The sequence below is a fragment of the Chionomys nivalis genome, chromosome X, assembly GCF_950005125.1.
Source record: "Chionomys nivalis chromosome X, mChiNiv1.1, whole genome shotgun sequence".
NCBI classification, from domain to species: domain Eukaryota; kingdom Metazoa; phylum Chordata; class Mammalia; order Rodentia; family Cricetidae; genus Chionomys; species Chionomys nivalis.
The window spans coordinates 73,213,654-73,224,786 of record NC_080112.1 but is presented as its reverse complement, the minus strand read 5'-3'; the positions used below and the strand labels follow the sequence as shown (position 1 = coordinate 73,224,786).

At 41.0% G+C, this 11,133-nt stretch overlaps 1 protein-coding gene across 1 annotated transcript; it reads left to right on the top strand.

Moving 5' to 3' along the window:
- Window positions 1–8,781: 8,781 nt before the first annotated feature.
- LOC130867322 (nascent polypeptide-associated complex subunit alpha-like) lies at window positions 8,782–9,607 on the top strand. The gene is given in 2 exon segments (XM_057759175.1): window positions 8,782–9,356; window positions 9,359–9,607. Coding segments are annotated over 2 exon segments (645 nt in total). The 5' UTR covers window positions 8,782–8,836; the 3' UTR covers window positions 9,484–9,607.
- The last annotated feature ends 1,526 nt before the right edge of the window (window positions 9,608–11,133 follow it).

The window sequence follows — 11,133 nt, the reverse complement described above, 5'->3', positions numbered from 1 at the left end:
ACATTACTGAAGGTACTTATCAGTTGTAGGAGTTCCTTTGTCGAATTTTTGGTGTCACTTATGTATACTATCTCATCACCTGCAAATAGCAAAATTTTACTTCTTCCTTTTTAATTTGTATCCCCTTCATCTCTTTTTATTGTCTTATTGCTCTAGCTACAGCTTTGAGTACTATGTTGAACAGATATGGAGAGAGTGGACTGCCTTGTCTTGTTACTGATTTTAGTGGAATCACTTTGAGTGTTCTTCCATTTAGTTTGATGTTGGCTGTCAGCTTGCTGTATATTGTATGCATTATGTTTAGATACAGTCTTTAATGTTACATTGCCTTTTTTTCTTTGCAGCTCTTAATATTCCTTCTTTATTCTGTATGTCTAATGTTTTGAGTATTATATAGTAAGGGGACTTTTTTGTTCCAGTCTATTTGGTGTTTTGTAAGCTTCTTGTACTTAACGATTATGGGAACCGGGCAAGACAGAAAACCTCAGACAACAGAATGGCGTCCTTGTGGACAACTGCATCCACATAAAGACTGAGAGAGCTTGGGAAGTTATTCTAGACAAAAAAATAATAGAGCAAAGCATGGTTTATTGATAGCAGCACTTCCTCAGGTGGGCTCTGCTTGCTAGAAGCATTCTCATTTGGGAGAGGCTTCCTGACTCAGCTTTAGTTGCAAAACCTTGAAGCTCTTTTAAGAGGTCCTGCTACAAAACACTTAAATGATGCTGATAAAAAGCTAACTGCATGCTTTTTGCTTTTCAGCTGTAGCAGGAAAAAAAAGCTGTGCCATTTTAAAATGCCAGTTTTCTGAGCCGTCCTGCCAATGCAAACTCTGATTCTTTCAGGCAGAAGGTCTGGCTACAGAGCATTTGACTGTGGTTTGTGAGCAGACTGCTGCAGCTTGCTTGGTGGCAGAGACCTTGAAATGCCTTAGAGTTGTGGCAATAAACATGGTTACAGCCAGTACCTCCACCATGAGGCTGGAATCTCAGAAAGCTAAAGAATGGGCTGGATCCAGCCATCAAAGCCACAATTTTAATCCTAGTCATATTGCCTAGCAAATTAAAGACTCATGTGGTCAGAAAAAGAGAGATATACAGTAAAGAGATATTCAATGACAAAGAAACCTCTAAATGGTTTACAGTGTGTTTAAAAAATATATGCAGGCTTGGGAAAGAAAATAAAAAGGTTAAAGTCCTTAAAATAAAAAAGAAAGAAAGAGAGTAGTTGGATGTAGTGGTACATACCTTTAATCCCAACACTTGGGAGACAGAGGCAGACAGACCTCTGTGAGTTCTAGGTGTGGTGACACAAACCTTTAATCCCAGTACTTGAGAGGCAGAGGCAGGTGGATCTCTGTGAGTTCAGGGACAACATGGACTATGGAGTGAGTTGTCGGACAAAGATACACAGAGAAACCCTGTCTCAAAAAGCCAAAAAATAAAAATAAAAGAAATAGAGGTTAAAATAAAACCACGTAAGGATGAAAAATACTCAGAGCATCTGGATACTGTATGTTATTATGTTCTCTTTGAATTATTTGAGTGCTGAGAAGGAGCAACAGCTGCCAAAAGATATTTGTTTATAAATGCTGCTGAATTAATCTAAAGTAGGTATTTTGAAAATACCTTAACTTCAAAATTGAAATCAAAAGATATGTTACTTTGGAGAATAGGTTTTGTTTTTGTTTCCACAGAAAATGAAAGGCTATGGATTTATTCTGAGTTAAGAAAAATCAGGTTTGATCAAGGAAGACCACCTGAGAAATCTCCAGTAGGAACAGATGGCCCAGATATCTGAGTTCTACATCCAGAATAGATTTAAGACTGCTGCCTGAGATGATCAAGTGTTGACAGGATATTCCAGTCAGGACTTGATCATAATTCTAATTTTTTTGGGTCACCATAAGATTATTAGCAACCCCAACCAGCAGGAAGTAGCCTGGAAAACTATGCTTACATTCCCAAAATCTGGACTATGGATATTTTCTTTTGTTTAGAATGTTGGTTACAAGTTGTTATGGATGACAGTCAGGAAAAAAGCTAAAAAGGGGGGATATTAGATTCAGAGTTCTTATTTAAAAAAAAGAGAGGGGGACTTATATTTTAAATAAACACTGATTGGCCAGTAGCCAATCAGGAAATGTAGGCAGGACAACCAGACAGGAAGTAGAGGTGAGCCAATGAGAACAGGGGAATTCTGGGAAGAAGGAAGTCCTAGTCTGCAGTGTGACCCAGCCACAGAAGAAGCTAGATGTTACTGCCTTGCTGAATAAGGTAATGAGCCATGTGGATAACATAGACAAGAATAATGGGCTAATAAAAGTTATGAGTTAATAAGAAAGCTGAGCTAATGGGCCAATCAGTTTATAACTAAAAATAAATTTATTTATTTATTGATTTATTTATTTATTTATTTATTTATTATGTGGGGTGTTCTGCCTGTACATATGCCTGAATGCCAGAAGAGACCACTAGGTCTCATTATAGATGGTTGCTAGCCACCATGTTGTTGTTAGGAATTGAACTCAGGACCTCTTGAAGAGTAACCAATGCTCTTAACCTTTGAGCTATCTATCCATCTCCCCATGGAAATTATTTTTAACAAAATCATAGAAGAAAATTTCCCTAGTTTAAAGAAAGAAATGCCCGTTAAGCTTCAAAAGGCACAAAAAAGCAAGCAGATTGGTCCACAAAAGAACTGACTCACTGTGACACATAATAATCAGAACACTAAATGTACAGAATAAACAAAGGCTCTCAAAAGCCTGTAAGGGAAAAATACCAAAATGCATATAATGATAGGCCTATTGGAATAACATTTGACTTTTCACTGGAGATTCTAGATGCCAGAAAGGCCCTGACTAATGTCCTAAAAACTCTAAAAAGACAGACACTAGCCCAGACTACTATACATATCAAAACTATCAGACATAATCAACAAAGGAAAATGTTTTGTTATATTCAATCTATTGTGCAAAACAAGAAAGGAGAGAGAGACAACACTTATGGTTCCAAAATCTTCAACAAATCACATAAGTGGAGTCACTAATCCATCAGGGCAGCAAAATAAGGATTAAGGTGTCTTTCTTTTCCTGGCAGCCCTGAATAGGGGCAGAAGTGGGGTATATAAGCACAAACATAAACACACCTGTGACAAGTTACAGTTACACTTATCACAATCAGGAGTCAAGTATTAGTGTCTTTCCTTGTACGTTCCATTATTATTCCATTATTGGCTCAGCAGTTAAGAGCACTGCCTGTTCTCCAACAATCCTGAGTTCAATTCACAGCAACTACATGGTAGAGAAAATCTGGAGTTAAATATCATAAATAAAATGAACCTAATATATAGCCACAGAACATTCTACCCAAAAATTAAAGAATATACTTTCTTCTCAAAACTTCATAGAATATTCTATAAAATTGACCATATAATAATATACAAAGTAAACTTCAATAATTATGAAAAAATTGAAATAAGATCCTGCATCCTATCTGACAAACACAGGTTACAGCTGGATATCAACAATAGAAATGGCAGCTTGTCTGCAAGGTCCTTAGCTGTGGAACAGTTTCCTGCCCTTTCACTAAGGCTACCAGCCCAGACCAGTGAGTGCCTGACTAGAGGGCAGGCCTCAAGGTCCCCACCAGGGGAAGCAGGCCCCTGCTGCTGGGGTTGCAGTCTCTGCTTGTGATCTCCTGGACCTGCTCTCCCTGCTCCCTATTTCCCTTGGTCCCTGGCTCATTGGGGCCACCAGGAATCCCTGCATAGGTGCTGAGAAGTCCCATCTGGATGGGTGAGTGTGTGCTATCCTGGGGCGCACTGTCCCGGTAGAGAGCACAAACGCCCCCCCCCAGCTCCTGCTGCAAGGCTTTCTTTCCTACACACCCGCCCCCCACCCCCACCCCCAAGCCTGCCTTGTCTGCAAGGTCCTTTACTGTGGAACAGTTTCCTGCCCTTTCACTAAGGCTACCAACCCAGAGCAGTGAGGGCCTGACTAGAGGGCAGGCCTCAAGGTCCCCGCCAGGGAAAGCGGGGCCCCCCGCTGCTGGGGCTGCAGTCTCTGCTGTGATCTCCTGGACCTGCTCTGCCTGCGCCCTACTTCCCTTTGTCCCTGGCTCATTGGGGCATCCAGGAGTTCCTGTGTAGGTGCCGAGAAGTTTCATCGGGACGGGTGAGTGTGTGCTATCCTGGGGCAGACGGTCCCTGTAGAGAGCACAAACGCCCCTCCCCCAGCTCCTGCTGCAGGGCTTTCTCTCCTACACACCCGCTTCCACCCCCACCCCCAAGCCTGCCTTGTCTGCAAGGTCCTTTACTGTGGAACAGTTTCCTGCCCTTTCACTAAGGCTACCAGCCCAGAGCAGTGAGTGCCTGACTAGAGGGCAGGCCTCAAGGTCCCCGCCAGGGAAAGCGGGCCCCTGCTGCTGGGGCTGCAGTCTCTGCTGTGATCTCCTGGACCTGCTCTGCCTGCGCCCTACTTCCCTTAGTCCCTGGCTCATTGGGGCATCCAGGAGTTCCTGTGTAGGTGCCGAGAAGTTTCATCGGGACTGGTGAGTGTGTACTATCCTGGGGCGGACGGTCCCGGTAGAGAGCACAAACGCCCCTACACTAAGGCTACCCAACCAGAGCAGTGAGTGCCTGCCTAGCGGGCAGGCCTCAGCAACCCCCGAAAGGGAGCACAGGCACCTCCAGCTTGTACTGCAGTGTCGCCTGTGTTCTACTCGACCCCGCCCGACCCCTTGTATTCGGCCTTCTTTACGCGGGTCATTGGAATACCACGCATCCATGTTTTGGTGTTGAGGAGTTCATCTGGAAGGGAACGGTTCCTGCCCCTACACTGAGGAGATACACCTAGAGAGTTAGTCACAGCAAAGACTGGTCCAAGACATCAGGCCTCTCCTGGCTCCATTTGAAGGAAAAGATGGGCAGGCGCCAATGCAAGAATTCCCCCAACAACTTGAAAGGCAACGTGACATCACCAGGATCCAGGAATCCCGAAATGAGAAGTGTACACCCTAATCCAGAAGAATTAGAAGAATTCGACTCAAAAGTGAATTTTATGAAAATAATAGAGGACCTTAAACAGGAGGTGAAAAACTGCCACAACCAATTAGAGATTACAAACAAAAAGGTAGAGGAAATGAATAAATCTCTCAAAGATACCCAAGAAAACCAAGAGAAACAAGAAAAAGTAATCAAACAGGTAAGGGAAACGGTTCAAGACTTGAAGAATGAAGTGGAAGTAATAAAGAAAACACAAACCGAGGGAAGGATGGAGATGGAAAATTTGAATAAACGAACAGGAACTACAGAGACAAGTACCACCAACAGATTACAAGAGATAGAAGAAAGAATCTCAGACACTGAAGATACCATAGAGAAAATAAACACTCTCATCAAAGAAAACAGCATAACCAACAAATTCTCATCACAAAACATTCAGGAAATCTGGGACACAATAAAAAGACCAAACCTAAGAATAATAGGGATAGAAGAAGGAGAAGATATACAACTCAATGGTCCAGAAAATATATTTAATAAAATTATAGAAGAAAACTTTCCCAACCTTAAGAAAGATATTCCTTTGAAGGTCCAAGAAGCATACAGAACACCAAATCGACTGGATCAAAAAAAAAATCTCCTCGTCATATAATAATCAAAACACAAAACATACAGAATAAAGAAAGAATATTAAGAGCTGCAAAGGAAAAAGGTCAAGTTACCTATAAAGGTAAACCTATCAGACTTACACCTGATTTCTCTATGGAAACCATGAAAGCCAGAAGGTCCTGGATAGATATACTGCAGAAACTACGAGACCATGGATGCAAGCCCAGACTACTATACCCAGCCAAGCTTTCGTTCACTATAAATGGAGAAAACAAAATTTTCCAGGATAAAAACAAATTTAAACAATACGTAGCCACAAATCCAGCCCTTCAGAAAGTAATTGAAGGAAAATCACAAACCAAGGAGTCCAACAATGCCCACAATAACTCAGACATCTAATGACCCTTCACCAGCACAACTTGAAGAAGGGAAACACACAAACTCTACTACCAAAAGAAAGAAAGGAAGGAAGGAAAAATGACCGGAGTTAACAACCACTGGTCATTAATATCACTTAATATCAATGGACTCAACTCACCTATAAAGAGGCACAGGCTAAGAGATTGGATACGAAAACAGGATCCAACATTCTGTTGCTTACAAGAAACACACCTCAACCACAAAGACAGACATCTACTCAAAGTAAAGGGCTGGGAAAAGGTTTATCAAGCAAACGGACCTAAGAAACAAGCAGGTGTGGCCATACTAATTTCTAAGAAAGTTGACTTCAAACTAAAATCAATCAAAAGAGATGGAGATGGACATTTTTTACTCATAACAGGAACAATTCACCAGGATGAAGTCTCAATCCTGAATATCTATGCCCCTAATATAAAAGCACCCACTTATGTAAAAGAAACGTTACTAAAACTCAAGGCAGTCATCAAACCACACACACTAATAGTAGGAGATTTCAACACTCCTCTCTCACCAATGGACAGGTCAATCAGACAGAAACCTAACAGAGAAATAAGAGGATTAAGGGAGGTAATGAATCAAATGGACTTAACAGACATCTATAGAACATTCCACTCAAATAAGAAAGAATATACCTTCTTCTCTGCAGCTCATGGAACCTTCTCGAAAATAGACCACATACTCGGTAACAAAGCAAACTTACACAGTTACAAAAAAATATCGGTAACCACCTGTGTCTTATCAGATCACCATGGATTAAAGTTAGAATTCAACAACAATGCTATCCCCAGAAAGCCTATGAACTCATGGAAATTGGACAGTCAACTACTGAACCACACCTGGATCAAGGAAGAAATAAAGAAAGAAATTAAAGTCTTTCTTGAATTCAATGAAAACGAAGACTCAACATACTCAAACCTATGGGACACTATGAAAGCAGTGCTAAGAGGAAAGTTCATAGCATTAAGTGCCCACATAAAGAAAACGGAGAAAGCACACATTGGAGACCTAATAGCCCACCTTAAAGCTTTAGAAAGAAAAGAAGCAGACTCACCTAGGAGAAGTAGAAGACTGGAAATAATCAAATTGAGGGCTGAAATCAACAAAATAGAAACACAGAAAACAATCCAAAGAATCAATGAAACAAAAAGCTGGTTCTTGGAGAAAATCAATAAGATTGATAAACCCCTATCCAAACTAATCAAACGGCGGAGAGAGAATACGCAAATTAACAAAATCAGAAACGAAAAGGGAGACATAACCACAGACACAGACGAAATTCAGAGAATCATTAGATCTTACTACAAAAACCTGTATGCCACAAAATTGGAAAATGTAAAAGAAATGGACACTTTTTTAGATAAGTACCATATACCAAAGTTAAACCAGGACCAGGTGAACAATCTAAATAGACCTGTTAGTCGCGAAGAATTAGAAGTTGTTATAAAAAACCTCCCCACCAAAAAAAGCCCAGGTCCAGACGGCTTTAATGCAGAATTCTACCAGAACTTCCAAGAAGACCTAATACCTATACTCCTTAATGTATTTCACAATATTGAAACAGAGAAGTCATTGCCAAATTCCTTTTATGAAGCTGAAGTTACTCTGATACCAAAACCACACAAAGACGCAACCAAGAAAGAGAACTACAGGCCAATCTCACTCATGAACATCGACGCAAAAATACTCAATAAAATACTGGCAAACCGAATCCAAGAACACATTAGAAAAATTATCCATTATGATCAAGTAGGCTTCATCCCAGAGATGCAGGGCTGGTTCAACATACGAAAATCTATCAATGTAATCCATCATATAAATAATCTGAAAGAAAAAAACCATATGATCATTTCATTAGATGCGGAAAAAGCATTTGACAAAATTCAACATCCCTTTATGATAAAGGTCTTAGAGAGATTAGGAATACAAGGGTCGTTCATAAATATAATAAAAGCTATTTATAGCAAGCCGTCAGCTAACATCAAATTAAATGGAGAGAAACTCAAAGCTATTCCACTAAAATCAGGAACACGACAAGGTTGTCCACTCTCTCCATACCTCTTTAATATAGTGCTTGAAATTCTAGCAATAGCAATAAGACAACATAAGGGGATCAAAGGGATTCAAATCGGAAAGGAAGAAGTTAAACTTTCATTTGCAGACGATATGATAGTGTACATAAGCGACCCCAAAAACTCCAGCAAAGAACTCCTTCAGCTGATAAACACCTTTAGTAGCGTTGCAGGATACAAGATCAATTCCAAAAAATCAGTTGCCCTCCTATACACAAAGGATAAGGAAGCAGAGATGGAAATCAGAGAAGCATCACCCTTCACGATAGCCACAAATAGCATAAAATATCTTGGGGTAACCCTAACCAAGGAAGTAAAGGATCTATTTGACAAGAACTTTAAGTCAATGAAGAAAGAAATTGAGGAGGATACCAGAAAATGGAAGGATCTCCCTTGCTCTTGGATAGGGAGGATCAACATAGTAAAAATGGCAATTCTACCAAGGGCAATTTATAGATTCAATGCAATCCCCATTAAAATCCCATCAAAATTCTTCACAGATCTTGAGAGGACAATAATCAACTTTATATGGAGAAACAAAAAACCCAGGATAGCCAAAACAATCTTATATAATAAAGGATCGTCTGGAGGCATTACCATCCCTGACCTCAAACTCTATTACAGAGCCTCAGTATTGAAAACAGCTTGGTAGGTCTTCCTTCTGCCACAGCCTGGGTCACGCTCTCGCTCGCTCTCTTTCCGCCGCCATCTTGGTTCCGCGTCCTCTGCACAAAATGCCTGGCGAAGCCACAGAAACCGTCCCTGCCACAGAGCAGGAGCTGCCACAGCCCCAGGCTGAGACAGGGTCAGGAACAGAATCTGACAGTGATGAATCAGTACCAGAGCTCGAGGAACAAGACTCCACACAGACAGCCACACAACAAGCCCAGCTGGCGGCAGCAGCTGAAATTGATGAAAAGCCAGTCAGTAAAGCAAAGCAGAGCCGGAGTGAAAAGAAAGCACGGAAGGCTATGTCCAAGCTGGGTCTTCGGCAGGTTACAGGGGTTACTAGAGTCACTATCCGGAAATCTAAAAATATCCTCTTCGTCATCACCAAACCAGATGTCTACAAGAGCCCGGCTTCAGACACCTACATCGTATTTGGAGAAGCCAAGATTGAAGATTTGTCTCAGCAAGCACAGTTAGCAGCTGCTGAGAAGTTCAAAGTTCAAGGTGAAGCTGTTTCAAACATTCAAGAAAATACTCAGACTCCGACAGTACAAGAGGAGAGTGAGGAGGAAGAGGTTGATGAGACAGTGTGGAAGTTAAGGACATAGAATTAGTCATGTCACAGGCGAATGTGTCCAGAGCAAAGGCAGTCCGAGCCCTGAAAAACAACAGTAATGATATTGTAAATGCTATTATGGAATTAACAATGTAACTATTTGACGGAGAGGACAGTCCCCATCCCCTCCCCCCTTTTTGGTGTTTCAAAGGTGGAACTGCAGCTTGGTTTGAAATTTGTACTGTTTCTATCACTAATAAAGTTATGGCTTCTTGTTGGATGAACTCAAAAAAAAAGAAAAACAAAACAAAACAGCTTGGTATTGGCATTAAAACAGAGAAGTCGATCAATGGAACCGAGTAGAAGACCCTGATTTTAACCCACAAACTTATGAACACCTAATTTTTGATAAAGGAGCTAAAAGTATTCAATGGAAAAAAGAGAGCATCTTCAACAAATGGTGCTGGCAGAACTGGTTGTCAACGTGTAGAAGAATGAAAATAGATCCATATCTATCACCATGCACAAAACTCAAGTCCAAATGGATTAAAGACCTCAATATTAGTCTGAACACACTGAACCTGATAGAAGAAAAAGTTGGAAGTACTCTACAACATATGGGTACAGGAGATCACTTCCTACGTTTATCCCCAGCAGCACAGACATTAAGGGCAACATTGAATAAATGGGACCTCCTGAAACTGAGTAGCTTCTGTAAAGCAAAGGACACTGTCACTAAGACAAAAAGGCAACCCACTGACTGGGAGAAGATCTTCACCAACCCTGCAACAGACAAAGGTCTGATCACCAAAATATATAAAGAACTCAAGAAACTAAACTTTAAAATGCTAATGAACCCAATAAAAAATGGGGCACTGATCTGAACAGAGAATTCTCAACAGAAGAAATTCAAATGGCCAAAAGACACCTAAGGTCATGCTCAACCTCCTTAGCGATAAGGGAAATGCAAATTAAAACAACTTTGAGATACCATCTTACACCTGTCAGAATGGCTAAAATCAAGAACACCAATGATAGCCTCTGCTGGAGAGGTTGTGGAGAAAGAGGCACACTCATTCATTGCTGGTGGGAATGCAAACTTGTGCAACCACTTTGGAAATCAGTGTGGCGATTTCTCAGGAAATTTGGGATCAACCTACCCCAAGATCCAGTAATACCACTATTGGGAATATACCCAAGAGATGCCACATCAAATGACAAAAGTATCTGTTCAACTATGTTCATAGCAGCATTGTTTGTAATAGCCAAAACCTGGAAACAACCTAGATGCCCTTCAATGGAGGAATGGATGAAGAAAGTGTGGAATATATACATATTAGAGTACTACTTAGCAGTAAAAAACAATGACTTCTCGAATTTTGCGTGCAAATGGATGGAAATAGAAAACACTATCCTGAGTGAGGTATCCCAGACCCAAAAAGAGGAACATGGGATGTACTCACTCATAATCGGTTTCTAGCCATAAATAAAAGACATTAAGCATATAATGTGTGATCCTATAGAAGTTAAATAAGAAAGTGAACCCAAAGAAAATCATATAGTCATCCGCATGGAGAGGGGGAAGTAGACAAGATTGCAGGGCAAAAACTGGGAACTTGCGGGTGAGGTGGCATGGGGCAAAGGGGAAATGGGATGAGAAATATGAGAAGGGGAGGATGGGAGGAGCTCGGGGGATTGGGATGGTTGGGATATAGGAAGGATGGATACGGGAGCAGCGAAGTATATATCCTATCTAAGGGAGCCATCTTAGGGTTGGCAAGAGACTTGACTCTAGAGGGGTTCGCA